At 41.0% G+C, this 17769-nt stretch overlaps 1 protein-coding gene and 1 long non-coding RNA gene across 4 annotated transcripts; one reads left to right on the top strand and one right to left on the bottom strand.

The window, feature by feature from the left end:
- The first annotated feature begins 5 nt into the window (after positions 1-5).
- Positions 6-10046, top strand: BTF3 (basic transcription factor 3). 3 transcript variants are annotated; one of them, XM_038403543.2, is made up of 6 exons: positions 6-146; positions 650-718; positions 4771-4884; positions 5097-5298; positions 8897-8953; positions 9663-10046. In XM_038403543.2, the coding sequence occupies exons 2-6, from the start codon at positions 650-652 to the stop codon at positions 9707-9709; spliced, it is 489 nt and encodes a 162-aa protein (XP_038259471.1). In that variant the 5' UTR covers positions 6-146; the 3' UTR covers positions 9710-10046. The 3 variants fall into 3 exon arrangements, with proteins under 3 accessions (XP_038259471.1, XP_038259472.1, XP_043371504.1); XM_038403544.2 differs by lacking the exon at positions 6-146 and adding an exon at positions 184-225; XM_043515569.1 differs by lacking the exon at positions 6-146 and adding an exon at positions 184-244.
- On the bottom strand, positions 8040-17401 carry LOC122460480. Its single transcript, XR_006281794.1, has 3 exons — positions 17209-17401; positions 14786-14895; positions 8040-8654 (listed from the first exon to the last, which is right to left on the bottom strand). It is a non-coding gene; the product is annotated as an uncharacterized LOC122460480 (long non-coding RNA).
- Between the last annotated feature and the right edge of the window lie 368 nt (positions 17402-17769).

Below are 17769 nucleotides of genomic sequence, written 5' to 3'. Positions count from 1 at the left end.
CGCGCGCGCCGAACGTCGGGTGTCGTCGACGCGTCGCGTCGCTCACCCTCAGCTCCCTTCCTTCCGGCCACCATCTTGCGCCCCTCCGCGTGTGTGCGCTCCGGTCCGCGCTCCCTGCCAGGACAGTGCCGCTTCCGCCCGGGAAGGTACAAAGGGGCCCGGGGCTGGCTCGGGGAGCGGGGTTCCTGGGGAGGGTACTCGGCGGAGCGCCGCCAGGCCCGGCCTGTGAGTCGGGGAGACACCGGTGGATTAGGCCACGCGGGGTCCTGTAGTGGCGGGGCTATAAGCCGCGGCGGGGGCGCGGCCCTGCTGCTGCTGGGGAAGGGCCGGCATGCGGCTGTGGGAGTTACTCGGGGCTGAGGAAATTCTCCCCCCTCTCCAGAGAGAGGCCTCGAGCCCCTGAATCCGCTCCCTGGTTTCGCCTCCTGCTTCCCGCTCCCGTCGCTGGGATGCGGCTGGTGTCCGCAGAGCGGCCTTGCTCCCTGACTGTTCGCCCCGGTACGAAGCCGGGGGTGGGGGGCAAGGGAGGCCTCCCCTTGCCCCGGAGATAGCCGGGGCCTCCGCTGCATTGCAGACGCTGCCCGCCGCGGGGCTGACCTCCCCAGCCAGCAGAGCCGTGTCCACAGTGTCTACTGTCCTTCCTTTTTAGATGAAAGAAACAATCATGAATCAAGAAAAACTAGCCAAACTCCAGGCTCAAGTGCGCATTGGGGGAAAGGTAAGGCACAGCTGCTCCGTGCAGATGGGCACAAAGCCGACATGGAACTTTAAATCTATGTAAACTTACTGTTTTATCTTGGTATGGATGTGATCTAACTAATGTACTGTTTCTACTGGTAATACGTTTTCCCACAGTCTCTTGCTCTCAAATCCTGTTTACTTTCCTTATGTCTACATATCACCTGTGCATTTATGTTCTTCTAGGTCAGTAGTAAAAACAGAATGGAAATTCTTCTAATTGATTTTTCAGAGAAATCTGGCAAAAGTAAGGCTGATCGAGCTTCTCATTGAATGTGTAGTTCATAACTTATATTAAACTTTTGAATTTTCAAAAGCAAAATATACATTCAGTTTAGGCATTGGGGTTTTCATAAAAAGAAACCAAAATTACATTTATGAAACTAGATACCATATTTTGTTCCCAACAAGATTAATTGCCCATATGTATGGTCTAGTTTTCTGACTGATGAGGTTTTTCTGTATTTTTCCCGTATTGTTGTATTGAATAGGTAAGCTACTTCTTGAAGTATCAGTTCCATGTCTTTTTAAAACAAGATCCAAATCACTAACAAATCTGTAGGCACAAAATTTGTCATTTTAAAAACAATATTTTAAAACCAGTCAGTCCTTTGTTTGCAAAAAGGGATTAAAGGTTCTGTGTCTAACTGCAAGAACTGATACCACTAGTACCAGAACTAGTGCCTTGTTTAGATGTTAGTGATGTCATCAACTCTTGCAGGGGAAATGGTTTCTGAATTCATGTGTTGGCTGGATGGCTTTCAATTAGCCTTTGAAATAGGCCTTTATGTAACTTTACATAGCTGTTAACTACTTAAGCTTGGTTTATTTTAAATCACTTCAGTAACGTTAAGGGAATTTTTCAAGAAAAAACTACTGCATATTACCTTTGAGATATGCAGTTGTGCACATGTAGTATGAAAACTAGAAGTGGTGGAGGGAACCTGTAGAAGACTATCTGCTTTACCCACCCTTGAGGGAAACAGATCTGTGGAGTTTTCTTTAAAGGCAAATTTTGTCTTGTGTTTTTTTTATTTTGAAGGAAGGGGGTTATAAAATTGCTGCAGAACCAAGAAATAAAAAAATGCAGATTGTGGTCTCTATAAATACAGATTATAGTGAACTAAACAGGATTTTTCTGCATGAAAGCATTTAAGTAGCACAGTCATTACATAAATTTCGTTTATAAAGCATGCAGAAATGCTTTCAGCCACAAATTGCTGTGTCATGTTAATGAGGCTTGTGTGTGGTTACATACCTAGTCTAGATAAACCAGTTATGGCAGTGCTGGCTATAGATGTTTTTATTCTAGTCACGTACATGTGAACGCCTAGTTTGCTCCAGATTATACCTTGCTCATTGTAGTGTTGATGAGCAACAAAACTGGGTGTGTTTGTAGGCATATTAGCTGCTTTGTGAATATAAGTGAAAACTGTGGAGTTTAATATGTTAGAGATGCTATAGTTTAGTCTCAAATTGGCATGGGAGAATTGGAGCAGAGGTAGTATCTGAATCTGCTATTTTAAAAATACACTGGATTTGATGGTGTCTAATACTATCAGAAGTACTTAATTGCAGCATTGCAAAATACTCCTCCTCCACTCATTAGGTATAATTACTATTTTATTCATGGGGAAAACTTAGTTTTGCTACAGAGTCCTGTGGACCTTATAGACTAATGGACATATTGGAGCATAAGCTTTTGTGGGTGAATACCCACTTCGTCGGATGTTTGCCACTTTTACAGATCCAGACTAACACGGCTACCCCTCTGATACTTAGTTTTGCTAATCATGCAAAGAATAGAATGTGCCTAGTCTAGAAAATTTTCAAGGCTGTTTTGTAAGACTTTGTTAGCAAATTGCTCCATATCTAGCTTTAGCAAAATTTCTTTCTATTCATTTGGGTGGAGTTTCAGGATTATTATGCCACTAGACGATACTATTATAATTTGCAGTTTTTGCCTAAAATGTAGTCATTGCCATTTAGCAAGGATACTTCATTTTTTTTGTTTTTTTTGTTTTTTGTTTTAAATTTTAGGGCAGGGTTGGCCAGATGTATTTCTCAGTATTCCATACATAGTCTGCAGCAGCCACTCATCTTTAATACATAGGTGGAACCCCAGGAATTGTGCATGTCTCACAAAGATCAAGGTGGATTTAGTGTCAGAGACCTGTAATCTTTACAGGCTTCAATTCTGTAAAGATGAAAGCAGCTGCTATCCACTTAATGGAAATTAACTGAGTTTCAGATGGCAGACAACTCTAGCATAAAGACCTAAATCATTCCAAATGCATTTGACACCTATTCTAACCTATTGTGAATTGGTAGGTGTCTCTGCAGACACCTGCCAAAAACTCTTTGTCAGTTTCATGCAAGGCACGACTTTCTAGACCTATTAAAAAGCCCTTTGTTCTGAAATATTTATGTAGCCCTGATAGGCTGATAAAAGCTCCTTTTGGATCACTTCTTATATGAAAGCAAAAAGAAAAGGAGTACTTGTGGCACCTTAGAGACTAACAAATTTATTAGAGCATAAGCTTTCGTGAGCTACAGCTCGCTTCATCGGATGCATTTGGTGGAAAATACAGAGGGGAGATGGATGGATGGATGATATACCAATCAATATTATATATATATATAATCTCCCCTCTGTATTTTCCACCAAATGCATCCGATGAAGCGAGCTGTAGCTCACGAAAGCTTATGCTCTAATACATTTGTTAGTCTCTAAGGTGCCACAAGTACTCCTTTTCTTTTTGCAAATACCGACTAATACTGCTGCTACTCTGAAACCTGTCCTTATATGAAAGGTCACTGTTCTGGTTGCAGTGACTTTCAAATTGTCTGCCTAGAGACTGAACCCAGCTCACTTAGCAAAAAGTTTCAGGCTGAGATTCCTTTCCAGTTTGGTGGTAGAATTTCACCTTCATTGGGGCTGCTACTGTTCTTCCTATACTAGCTTACCTATCCTGGGGGGCCTTTCTCTACACATAACTTTAAAAGGGGCTGGGGTTTTTGCTTCGATTGGATTAAAGCCCATAATGTCCACCCAAATTTTTCTTTACAGCAATTCACTGATCGGTACCGTCTGAGGGAACAATGTCTAAATGGATGTGAAACCATTTCTTATTGCTACGACCTGGTTGGCCTGAAGCTGGAGTAGCAGGGTTTGGGACAGCAGACTCAGGGAGGAAAAGGAATGAAGTTAATAGAGCCATGAGTTTTTGCACTCTTTAGTTCAGGGGATGCTGAAATCTTGTGACTAATAGAAGCCATAAAGTGGCAATGCTGCTTTTTGACATGGAGAAGAGCAATCTTCCCTGCCAAATAACTGCACCAAATCACAAATCTAGGGCTCTTTGGTTGTGGAGAGTTGGCTCTCAACAAGGGAAGAACTCATCTCTTGGTGACTTCTCTTTGTAAATGGGTACAACATAGAACTCGTATGGGTTCAGTAGTACCTTTAATGATGTGCAAAATATGAGTTGCCAAATCAGAAAAGACTGATCCCAGTCTGTCAGACATAGGTATCATCTGCTTGGGGCAAAGTTTCTCTGTGTTTGAGTGACAAACTCCTATGTAATGCTGTAGCATGTCTTATTATTCTTGGGATTCTGTACAGTTTTTCCTCATTTCTTTTTTGATGAGTAGTCTTTGATTCCTGATAACTTGAAGAAATCATTCTTGTATCCTCCTTTATTTAAAATCTTATTACAGAGAATTTCCTTTAATTTTAAGTTTATAAAAGTATCAATTTGGATATAATTAAAGAAACCTAGAAAGGTTTCCATTCTCCTTTCCAGAAATGGTTTGCTTGGAAATCAGATTTGATACACTTTCCATAAAGTATACTTGGCAAATCTTTAAAGTGTGCTAAGATGGGATGTTTGTTTGAAATCTTTAGCCCTTGATGTTGACCAGTTCTTCCTTCTTGACACTATCATCATCCCCTGTGAGTGATGTGTGAAATAAGAGCTCTTTAATTTGAGAACTGCTGTAATATATGTTCTTTCCACACTTTCCACAAAGGGAACTGCCCGCAGAAAGAAGAAGGTTGTCCACAGAACAGCTACAGCAGATGACAAGAAACTTCAGTTCTCCTTAAAAAAACTGGGAGTCAACAACATTTCTGGTATTGAAGAGGTAACTGCTTTATTTAAAAAAAAAAACACTAAAAAGAACCCTAGTTTTGTGAAGTTTGTTATATCTTGTATCAGTATCTGAGTATACTCTTGAACTGTTAGAAATGTTGCAAGTAAGCCTTGAGCTTGAACAAGGCTTAGTTGTTCAAGTTTTCTATTGAAATGAAATCGTAGTCAAAAATGTGACTGTCTTGATTTTACTTTTTCTTGCAGGTAAATATGTTTACCAACCAGGGAACAGTCATCCACTTCAACAATCCTAAAGTTCAGGCATCTCTGGCTGCTAACACTTTCACTATCACAGGCCATGCTGAGACAAAGCAGCTGACGGAAATGCTTCCCAGCATCTTAAACCAGCTTGGAGCGGACAGTCTGACTAGCTTGAGGAGATTGGCAGAGGCTCTACCCAAGCAACGTAAGTTGTAACCTCAACATACTTTTTCAGCGGATTTATACAGTTTATTTGTATCATGGCTGTGAACTCCAGGAGTAAAAATTCAATGTTCCACCCATACGCTAATAAATGTAATCAAAAGAGAAACTTAATTCTCAAATCCTGTTCGCAGATCTGTTTCCAACATGATGTATAGCAAAATATAAAACTGGCACATATCCCTTAACCTGCATGTAGTTTCTCAAATTCCAAGAAATTGGAAGCAAAGTAATTAGTGGGTATTTTACTCATCTAGGGCAGCTTGCCTAATTTGAGCACACATCTATTAAAATAGGTTAGCACATTTTTATCTGGAAAACCTATTAATTTACATTTATCTCTTTTAAAAAGTAGCCTGGGCTTTGTTTTTCCTCTTGAACTGGCCCTGTTCATTTGTACAGAATTTCAGGAGGGGATTTAGAGGCACTAAGGAGCTCTGATGTCATGCTCCCCCTCTGGTTTAGCAAAGGTAAGTCTGCCTGGCAAGACTTTTCAGTAATCAGGAGATAATGAAGCAATATCAGGGAGTTCCTAGAGTTGGTGTGGGGAAGGAGAGAGATTATCAAGGCTTCCACCTCCAAATTCCTAGGTAAATGAGAAAAGGGGAGCAAGACAGCTCCCACCAGCAGCAAAAGCAGTCATCACCGTGTAGTCTTTGATTGATTTAACACAGGTAGGGGCTGAGTTAGGTACCATCAATGCCATATGCCTGAATTGTAAAGAGGAGGTAAGTAGAGATGAGGGTGGGTTCTCTCAGCCCAGAAAGGTGCTGCTGCTACGGAGCAGGGTTTGGAGGAGAAGGAACTGGCAGAATATGGCTAGTTTTACTGTCACTGGGCATCTCCCACTGCCTGCAGATGGGGGTTTCCTGGTCTTGCTCTTCTCTTCCAGGTTGAACTTTTGAAATACCTTGGAGGGGAATTGCAAACTGTCTGCCCAAGCTTATCCCTGCCCCTTCCGAGGATGAAGCCTTTTCAAGCAGTTGGGAGGATAGCCAGTTTCCAGCAATAGTGAGCCTGGCTGAAGCTTTCCCTGTTCCAGTGCATGCTCCTCAGAATCTAAGGCATTTGTTTGGGGGAGAATGTTGCTTGTATGGTCCTCTGGCCCCACCTGCTGCTTCTATATCTGTGGTCAGGTAGTGAATGGCTTAGGTGTTGTGTACACTGCAATTAAAAACCTGTGGCTGGCCCGTGCCAATTGACTTGGGCTAAGGGGCTCAGATTAAGGGGCTATTCAATTGCAGTGTAGGTGCCCTGGCTGGAACCCAGGCTCTGGGACCCTGCAAGGTGGGAGGGTCCTAGAGTTCAGGCTGCAGCCTGATACTGAATATCTGCACTGCAGTTAAACAACCCCTAAGCCTGAGCCCTGTGAGCCTGGGTCAGCTGGCACAGGCCAGCCATGAGTGTCTAATTGCAGTGTAGACTTATCGAATCTCCTCCAACATGGCCCTCTTCTGGGTAGGGGAGGCGTAGTTGTCTATTCTATGGATGGGGGAGGGTGGTGGGTCTCCTGCTGTTAGTTCAGATGTGGATGAGGAGGTTGCTTGATCCCCTCTGATAGTCTAGAGCAGTGTTTCCAAAGCTTGTTCAGGGAAACCCCTGGCGGGCTGGGCCGGTTTGTTTACCTGCTGTGTCTGCAGGTTCGTCTGATCCTTGGCCTGCACCACTTCCTGCAGCCCCCATTGGCCTGCAGTAGCGAACCGCAGCCAGTGGGAGTTGCAATCAGCTGAACCTGTGGATGTGGCAGGTAAACTGTCCCAGCCTGCCAGGGGCTTTCCCTGAACAAGCGGCGTCCCAAGTTTGGGACACTGGTCTAGAGGGTTCTTTATGCTTTCCTATGGCCCAGAGGAATGCGCAGAACATCTTTAGCGGCTAAGCAATCTGTTCCTGTCTTGCCAGGAGTTCAGGTCCCTCCTGTCATCCTTTTAGGTTTCCTCAGGACAGCAGCAGCAAGATTCCTTGAACTCCTAAATCCTCAAAAATAAAAGGACCCCTTGACACTATAATGCACCCTGACTGTTTTATATGACCAAGTGCTAATCTTGGATACACCGAAACTTTAAAGTTCTTTAATATTAAAGTTTGTTTAAAATGTTACTTTGAGTCAGTAAAACACTTCAACTTTGAATTGATAAACAGTTGCTTAAAATCCACCATGCAATATTGCTTACTGGATTTGGGAATCTGTAATTGTTGAAAAGTGAATTGCTCATGCTGTTTTATTAAAACTGCTTAATTTATGACCGACTGAAAGAGCTGATTTCCTCCAATTTATTGGCTAAGCTTGTGGAGGCCTTACCGTTGATGGATTCTCTCTGTAGAATGCTAGCTTTTTGAGTGCTGCATCTGATCAGAATGGGGGACTTGGTATGTGAAGGGGAAGGGGACAGAATGGGGGATGCTGGAATAAGTGGAGGTGGGGAAGGGAGAAATAGAAATGTACACAGAGCCCCTGCTGTAGGGAGAGAATGGGAAGGAATGAACAAGGGGCACAGAGCTGCCAGAATATGGGACTCTGGTGTGGGATGGAGGGGGTGGGTAATAAGGGGCATAGAGACCCTAGTAGGGGGGAGATTAGGGTGAGTTGCAGGGAGTTGCTCAAAAATAAGGGGGTGGGGGAATGTGGTACAGAGGGAGCTTGTGATTGGAAATGGATGGATGCAAGGAGCCCCTCTGTGTGTGAATAAGCTCAGCTGATGTAAGCTATGAAGTTTGACTCCTTAGTAGCCTGTTTTTAATACTGATGGGTTTAAAAAAAAAAATCAAGCAAGCCCCAAATGGGGTTTTCCTCATCTTGTGGTGGAATACTTGAGTGAACAACCTCCTTTCTGGTTTAAATAGCAGAAGCCTTGTGGTGCAGGATGTTCTTGGTATTTGGTTGGGAGGCAGGGGCTTGAATTTACTTCCCACCCACAGTTTCGGTTCCCCAGAGCCAGGATTTAGTGATTTCAGAGATCTGCTGCAAAGTCACACTGTCCCAGACTTTTCATGGGAAGGATTGATTGGTGGGGTCATTAAGGTATTCAGTCTTCCCAATTCAAATTTCTGGTAAACACACTCCCTTCTTTTATGATCTCCAGGGTAAACGCAATTAGGCATGCTGTAGCTTATTGTTTAGAGTCTGGGATAGACCAAGAACAAATGAATTATCAGTAGATAAAGATGCTGTTTTAATCTGAGTAAAATCCCAGCATTTGAATTTGCAGATGAAAATGATTATTTGTACAAGGCACTTAATTTGCAGTGTGGATTGAAATAAGCTTGCATTGCTGTAATAAATTGACCAGTAAAATAGTTGTAGCATGTGTCCTCTTGTTTCCTTGATGTGCTGGTTGTCTTCTGATGAGACATAATGAAATAGCCAAAAGAATGAAAATATATATACATACACACACACTCTCCTAGCTGGATCTTATTTCACAATTATGTAATAAACTTGCATCAGACACTTCCCCTGCTGAAAATGTATTTCAAGTTAAACTTCAGTTTTGGCTTTGTTCCAAAAAAATTAATTTTGTAACTTGAGATTTTTACAAATAAACTTAGCATTTAAAATAACATTACGTTGTGTTTGATTACAGCTGTGGATGGAAAAGCACCACTTGCTACAGGAGAGGATGATGATGATGAAGTTCCAGGTAAGAACAAATATAAAATAGAAACAGGTGAAAGGACCTACTGTCCAACAAAATACATACATAATGTAGAATTGAGGCAAAGAATTTAGTGGATTAAAAAATGGATTAGGTGTTTGACAATGAACATCTCACATGAAATAGAATGGGGGGGAGGGGAATGGAGAAATGGTAAGGGGATTAGTCAGCCACTAATTGTTAAACTTCCCTATGGGCAAGTTATTCCATGGTGGACAACTATGAAATTTTTTACGTCTTCTGTAGTATCCGGTACTGGCTGCTGTTGGGGTATGAGACTAGATGGGCCTATAGCTTCATCCAGTATTTTAGCTATTTTGTAGGAATAATATCTGCAGTTTTTAATGTTGCTAGGCTACAAATGATATCAATGTGTGTCCATCAAGGAATTAGCCTAATGCATATCATGAGGGTATGGAAGAAACCTCCCCTTCCCACCATACAAGTGTAGTGTAGCACAGTTAAATGTTCTATCTGGCATTTGTTGAAGACAGGATTCATAAGATACTAGTGGTTTATCTACACCTGTGTCTTATGTGGCATTTATATTTTTATGTAGAAATCGTTTGATGCTAAAGCTGTCACATCTCAATTAATATTTGTTGACTTTAAGAATCTTGTCTGACTTGATATTTGGTAGGGTGAAAAAGGTACTGAGGCTTTGGTTTCAACATGTACTTTTCTTTCTTTCTAGATCTTGTTGAAAATTTTGATGAAGCTTCAAAGAATGAGGCAAACTGAACTAAATGTCACTTTCTGAATAAAATAAACTTGAAAAGCTACATGAGCTGCTATTTTATATTGTGACTTTTTATTTGTAATTTTTTGTATTATGTTTACTGATCTGATAGTCTAAAATCTGTAATATTTGGAAACTCCTTGAACATTGCAGCTCTCTTCTGTTATTGCTCATACACTTATCTCTGCAGCCTGGTTGAACTGAACAAACCGAAAAATTAGTATAAAATCAAATTGCTAACAATCTTTGCTTATACAGTTAATTTTCTGAGTAACTTGTATACAAGCAAAAACCTGGCTTTAGTGAATTTTGGCTTATAATAAAATGTAAAATTGAAAACTTAGTGTGGCTTTTATTAAAAATATGAATTGGGAAAACATTTAGGCCAGACTAATCATATTCCTAAACCATTTTACTTCTCTTCAGAGCATTTTCCAATTGCCATGTCACAGAACAATGCTGCTTAAAGTTTTAGTTCGAGTTGATTGTCATAAGTTTGAAATGCTCATGACTAAGCAGTAAAGCTTCCTGATAGTTGTAGCCCAGTACAACACCCGAGTTTCAGGAGCTTTTTTTTGACCCAACTGAGTTTGATCAAAATTTCTTCACTATGGTATTGCTTAGGGCTCAGATCGACATATCCATATTATTGGTCTGTAATAAAACTAAGGTTTGCAGATAACTTGGGGAAACATGGATATTAAGTCTTGTGTTCAGAAATTGGATACATGGAGCAACCCCATCCAGTGGATTATAGCAAAATTATTTTCACTAAAATTGTCCCTGTCAATTTTCACTTAACCAAGCACTATTACTGTAGGGAAGCTAGGCTGTACTGTGGAGTTTGGGAAAGATTCAGTAGCGTTAATGGCTGTTCTCTGAAGAGTTTTGTTTTTTTTTTTAACCACAGATCTGTTAACTGTCTGGTCACCTGCTTGCTTTAATGGCAAGTTTGTTTCTTTGAGTAGCATTTGTTATAGGCTAAGACTAAAATGGATTATATGAAAAGGGTTGTTTACTAAGTTACCTTGACTTGTGCTAAACTTCTGTAGGGAGTGGAATTGAAAGCCAAACTTTGGATTGGTGAGCCTGTTTCTGGTGATGGATGAGAGAGAACTTTAGTTTGTCTTTTGAGGTTAAGAATGTAGTCCTGGCAGCTAAAGATTCTTCCCCCCCCATAGATTTCTACAGCACAACTATTTCTTCTAAAATAAGCTGTGTACAGTGTCCTGTTGAGTAACTTTGTTTAAAACCACACTTCAGCAGTGATCCCAAATATGACACTTCAAAAACTGTTAGCAAACTAGTCTTGTTTCCTCATAACAAAGAAAGGATGGGGCTCTAACTTGCCAAGCATGTAAATCATGCCATGACTATTGTGCAACTTGTAACAAGTTTCTCCATTATTTCCAACTGCCACAATTTGAGTCAGGGTAGGAGTGTGTCTGGTCTAAGAATTCAAACAATTGTTGCAGTTTAGTTTCCTACTTTATGTAGGAGGAATTCTGTTTCACAGTGCAGTTATATAGCATTAAACTGGAATAGCCCACTTTCATGCTTCAATTAATTCACAAAAAGAAGAGTACTTGTAGCACCTTAGACTAGCTTATTAGAGCATAAGCTTTTGTGAGCTACAGCTCACTTCATCAGATGCATTTGGTGGAAAATAGAGGGGAGATTGATATACACACAGAACATGAAACAATGGGTTTTATCATACATGCTGTAAGGAGAGTGATCACTTAAGATGAGCTATCACCAGCAGCAGGGGGGGAAAGGAGGAAAACCTTTCATGGTGAAAAGCAAGGTAGGCCATTTCCAGCAGTTAACAAGAATATCTGAGGAACAGTGGGGGGTGCAGTGGGAGGGAGAAACATGGGGAAATAGTTTTACTTTGTGTAATGACTCATCCATTCCCAGTCTCTATTCAAGCCTAAGTTAATTGTATCCAGTTTGCAAATTAATTCCAATGCCACAGTCTCTCATTGGAGTCTGTTTTTGAAGCTTTTTTGAAGGATAGCCACTCTTAGGTCTGTAATCGAGTGACCAGAGGGATTGAAGTGTTCTCCAACTGGTTTTTGAATGTTCTAAGTCTTGACGTCTGATTTGTGTATTTTTATGTAGAGACTGTCCAGTTTGACCAATGTACATGGCAGAGGGGCATTGCTGGCACATGGCACATATCACATTGGTAGATGCACAGGTGAATGAGCCTCTGATAGTGTGGCTGATGTGATTAGGCCCTATGATGGTGTCCCCTGAATAGATGTGGACAGAGTTGGCAACGGAATTAATTTGCAAACTGGATACAATTAATTTAGGCTTGAATAGAGACTAGGAATGGATGAGTCATTACACAAAGTAAAACTATTTCCCCATGTTGTTTCTCCCCCCCACCGCACTCCCTACTGTTCCTCAGATATTCTTGTTAACTGCTGGAAATGGCCTACCTTGCTTGTCCCCATGAAAGGTTTTCCTCCTTCCCCCCCCTGCTGCTGGTGATAGCTCATCTTAAGTGATCACTCTCCTTACGGTGTGTATGATAAAACACATTGTTTCATGTTCTGTGTGTGTATCAGTCTCCCCTCTGGATTTTCCACAAAATGCATCTGATGAAGTGAGCTGTAGCTCACAAAAGCTTATGCTCTAATAAATTTGTTAGTCTCTAAGGTGCCACACGTACTCCTTTTCTTTTTGTAAAAACAGATTAACAGCAGCTACTCTGAAACCTGTCAATTCAGTTATCCCATATTTTACTATTGAATTTCAATAATAATGGACTGCTGTAGTGTCTCAAAGCACTTATCAGAAGAGCAGTGGCATAAAGATGGTTGATGAAATGTGTTGCACAAAATCAAGATTTGATATAGGATGCTGGTGAAGAACTGTTCCTCAGCAGAGACTTTCAAGAGGTGGTACGAAGTAGAGAACCATTTTCACAAGACCTTACTTGATCTTAGAATAGCAGCATTTCTGCCCACCTATAGAACTAGCCAGAAACTTTCTTGTAAAAGTTTCCATTTTGTAAATTTACTGGGCAGATTTAATACTCTTAACTGACTCTACTGGAGTTCAGGGCACACAGCACTTATCAGGAAATACTTACATGTCATAAGATAGTTGACTAATTTAGGACTATCCAAATATCTATCAAACCATGATTACAGTAGATCCTAAGAGTGAGAGAGGGTACACTTGTGGTTCATGGTAATTGACTAGCAGAGTCTAGTTTTTTCTGTATGTACTCAGTCTGATTCCATGTTCTGTTATCTCTACCTCTTGAAGATTGATTGCCCTAAACATTTAGAGGTTGTCACTAAATATTTCCAGTTTCTGGAAGTTATGAGCTCTTTTTTTATTAACTAGTACTTTCATCACTCCAGTCTGCCATGTTGAATGCAACCATTACACTACTAGGTATAGTCAGTCAGCAAAGAAAACTTCAAGTCTCTACTCTTAACAGCTTGGTCAACTCAGAACTGCAAACATGTTCATTTCCATTTAAAACGTTAAAACTTTGACCTAACTTCCCTGTAAATGTTAAACCTTATAACACTTGAATTCTAGTATAGTAGTTCAGTGCTGAAAGGGTATTCTTTACCAGTTTTTAGGGTCACAGTTTGAGCTCTAACCTAGTTTAAAAATAAACTTGCTACCTATCCCAAGCTGTAGCTGTCCTGCTGTCAATTATAAAATAAAGTCCATAATAAAAACTAAAGCAGCTGCAGAGCCCTTGCACTGAACAGCAAGTCAGCAAGACTACCAAACAATCTCTCCTTTTCACAGCTGCTTGAAAGAACCTTCTCAATCCTCCTGATGCAGACCTCAGCATGTCCCTAAATACATATTCCAAAAGTTACTCTTTGCAGCATATTCTAAGGATCAAAACATTTCAGGCTATTGTGGAACAGGGGGCATAAGCACCAAAGTTGAGAGCCCTCAGAGGTTGTCTTTCCAGTTTATGGGAGTTTTAGCTTCAGTGACTTTGCTAATGGCATTAGGACAGATCATTTGAATGTGAGTGCCAAAATTTTCAAGCTTGTGCCTAACATTAGATACCCCAAAATCAATTCTTAAAAACCTAAACAAGTGTTTCAGTGGAGGTTGTAGGTACTCTGTACCTTTGGTCAACAAAACTAAACTACTTTTACTTGCCTAAATACAGTCTGTGTATAGAAAATCCTATAGATTCATGCTTCAGCTGGAATAGCTTCCTGTATCTCCATGGCACTGGGTATTTAATCTAACATCTTTTCACCTTTGCCTATTAATTGCTCTTTTTAAATGTTTAGATCATTTTGGGGATAGTTTATTTTTAGTGTCTAAGCAGTTGATCCTTTTAATAAGAGGGGAGGTTGAAAAACATGGACATTTAAGAAATTTGGCTTATCAAAGAGTACAAGTGAATTTGTATTTTATACTTTGAGATCTAACAAGATGAGCAAGGGCACCTAGGAAATACAAGGCACCTTTGAATGTGTGTGCTATCATTCTGTCAAGGGGCTTTGATGACAAACCTTGAGAACTGGACTCAAGGCACTAAGACCTTGAGAAAATTTATAGCCCTGTAATTTAAAAATTGCCTATGGACCCAAGTCACTGATCTATGTCCAGACACCCTCTTGCCCTTCTGTCTCAACCTCTTCTGCTTGTATTCCTTGGTCCTCTGACCTTTCTGTTGATGCTGCTATCTCCCTTCAGCCAGCCACTAATGGCTCCTATCTGCTGCCTTCTCTTCTTTGAGCAGTCCCAAAATGTTCTCCTTCCCTGGCAGTTCCCCCCCACCCATCCCTGGACCAGGTATAACCTTCCACTGTGGCTCTCTCCATCACTGGAGTGACTCTTCTTCTCAAATAGGGACTCTTGTTGTCTGAGCCTACCTTTCCACACCTTCACTGCCAAAGCCGCTATTTCCAGATGCTGTTGTGGTTCTGATTGAGGTAAGCCACTGGCTGAATGACTCTTATCTTGTTTGGATGGAGCATTTTTAACTCTGCAATCCATGTGTGGCAAGAGTCCATGTTATACAAGAATTTATGGAAAACAAGCATCAGAAGTTTGCTTCCCTGAGATCTTACCTGGACAGTCTCTGCAGCCCTTTCTTGTGTCTCAAACTGTTTGGAAAGCCAGGTCTTCTTGTTAGGGCACTTAAACAACAAGTGTTGTGGAAGCCTACTAGGTATATTACCTGTTCAGATGAGAATTAAAATATAACTTCTTACTTACTATACTATACTATACTTACTATAATTCTTATAGATATTTACCACTCATACATTTACTTTCATCTTCAAAAGGCTTTACAAATTACTTCATTCTCCCAGTTCCCCTTGCAAGGTAGGATTATTACTTCCTTTTTACAGATGGGGAAACTGCAACACAGAGAGGCTACGTGACGTGCCCAAGGTCAGAGAAGTAGTTAGTAGCAGAGCCAGGGGGTAGTATTTAAGAGTTCCTAGATCCCAGCCCTGGGCCGAGACCACTACAGCATGCCTTTATCTTCATACATATTGGATATGATTCAAAGTCCATTGAAATCAGTGGAGTTTTTCTACAGATTTCAAATGGCTTTGTATCAGGCTTATTGCTAGGACATCTCAGACATTTCAGCTGTTCAACTTGAAGATCCAACTTTCATGCTCTTTTGTTGGATATTAAGGTGGAGCTCTTACAAGAAAGCACTTTCTTCCAAGATTATTTCTAGTCCAGATGAAACCAGGTAGAACTAGTACTCTTAAAAAAAGCTAATCGAAGTATTTCTGCTTGCAATTTCTGACAAATGTGCAGAAATGCACACAGTTTAAGTGAAATATTAAGGGAAGATAATGTAGTGGTATTGTCCAGGGAACTCCTTCCATGCATAAAGAGAGGATATGGGAAAAGAAGGTGGTTGGAAAACTTGACAAATGGGCAATCAGTGCTGGCCATGGTGATAAGACAACCCCACCTTTGCTCTAATAAAGCCTAGGTTCAATAGGCTAAACCCACAAGGGAGTCCTAGTCAGCCCCTCTGCAAGAACTTCAGATGGAAAATTTCTCTCTCCTTCCCCAACCCCACAAGATGACTTGCTAGAATTTGAGGTATGTCTTGAGGTCTTTTTCTCTGCAAGGAAAAGGACTAGCTTTATTTACTTTTTAAAAGTTAAAACTTTAGGTCTCCAGCACCTTTTTTTTTTTTTTTTTTTTTTTAAAAAAAACACATACTATGCTAAGCTTCCAAGAACTGATGTTCCATAACAATATTACTAATTTAAAAGTTAAAACCTTTTTGAAGTTAAACTTTAATGGGCAGCAGGTTTAAAACAAATAAAAGGAAGTTGTTCACACAGCACACTGTCAATCTGTGGAACTCCTTGCCTGAGGAAGTTGTGAAGGCTAGGACTATAACAGGGTTTAAAAGAGAACTAGATAAATTCATGGAGGTTAAGTCCATTAATGGCTATTAGCCAGGATGGGTAAGGAATTGTGTCCCTAGCCTCTGTTTGTCAGAGGGTGGAGATGGATGGCAGGAGAGAGATCACTTGATCATTACTCCCTATGGGATACCTGGCACTGGCCCCTGTCAGCAGACAGGATACTGGGTTGGATGGACCTTTGGTCTGACCCAGTATGGCCATTTTATGTTTAATCAATGACATGTTGGCTATGGGCATTAGATCACTGGGAGAGTTTAGTAAACTAAAGACATTTCTCACCTGCTTTCTGGTGGGGCATTTTTGTTTCGGGATTTTTTTGTGACAAAGTAGCATAAAATGTTACAGGACTTCTTTAACTTTGAACCATCCCTGTATTTAGGGTGTTGTCATGAAGAACAAACACCCTTTCCAATTTTCTTCAAATTTTGTAAAACAATTGTCTCTACCTTGGATCTAATGATCAAAATTTTGAGTTTATTATGTTACTTTGCAGATTTTTGAGAATGACAATTCAGCTGCAACTATAACTATCCAGCAATTACTGTTGCTTCATAAAACAGATGTACCTGTCCTCAGTTGTGTGCCCCACCCCACCCCTCTAATTGTTCTGAGTCGTATGTGAATCCTTTTAGTGTTATTTTATGGTACAAGTCTTACCAAGGCTGTATACAAAGGAATTAATTCCCTCTTCTCTCACACAATACTTCTCTAGATTGATTTCAATATAGTATTAGCTGCTTGTTTCAATAGCTTCATATTGAAGATACAGACAGTTACAGTCCACAGACCAACTGCATACTTGATGGTTGCCCTGGTATTCCAAAATTAATTCCTAGGCTGCTAGCAGCAACTATTATACTGCGTGGCAAGGGCACCCCTTCTGCCTTGCTGGGCTTAGCACTCCCTCCTCTAGCAGGGACAGGACCGGGGGCAAATCAGCCCCCTCTCTGGAGCATGTCTGTCTTCCCTCTTTGGGGGTTTTTCCTCAGAGCCTTCCCGGTAGCCCTCTAGGCAGGCCTGAGGAGTGCTTCTCTGCCAAACAAAGGGGAGCAAGTCGATAAAGCACCTAAACAAAAAGGGAATACCTTTCCCTGTCCTCCTTGCTGGGACAGGTGTTGTCCTGTTGCTGGCCCCAGGGTGTCAGTCCTTCCCCTAAACAGGCATTGGGTCTCTCTCACACTAGAAAAGCCAATCTCCCTGCTGCCTCCAGCCTTGCAGCAGTTTGTCTCTCCCTGCTTCACCAGGAGAGAAGATTTTAACAGGTTTCAGGCAGCCCTTAATTGGACTCAGGTGTCCTAGTTGACTTGAAGTAACCCCTTCCCAGCTTGTAGGAAAAAGAGCCTTTAGCATTCTAGGGCTAACATACCTGTTTTCACAGACCCTCCTGCAGCTGTCCGCCCTGATTTTGTCACAACAGGTAATAAGGACCTATCTCCTAGATAGAAGCATGACCTCTAATTTAGCATGAAAAGTAGAAAAGGATAGGATTTCTAGTTAAATTGCTGCTTATGATGTGGATGTTTTCACACAATAAAGGTATGGTGGATTTAAAAATAGGATTTCCAGTTACATGTTCAGTGAGCAAAGAAACAACATAAGTTAGATTGGAAATATTTTCTATTGCAGGGGAGGGTTGTAATGAAGGA

Source organism: Dermochelys coriacea, chromosome 5 (genome assembly GCF_009764565.3).
Source record: "Dermochelys coriacea isolate rDerCor1 chromosome 5, rDerCor1.pri.v4, whole genome shotgun sequence".
NCBI lineage: Eukaryota > Metazoa > Chordata > Testudines > Dermochelyidae > Dermochelys > Dermochelys coriacea.
Note: the sequence above shows the minus strand (reverse complement) of the source record. Positions and strands in the feature narration are given on the sequence as shown.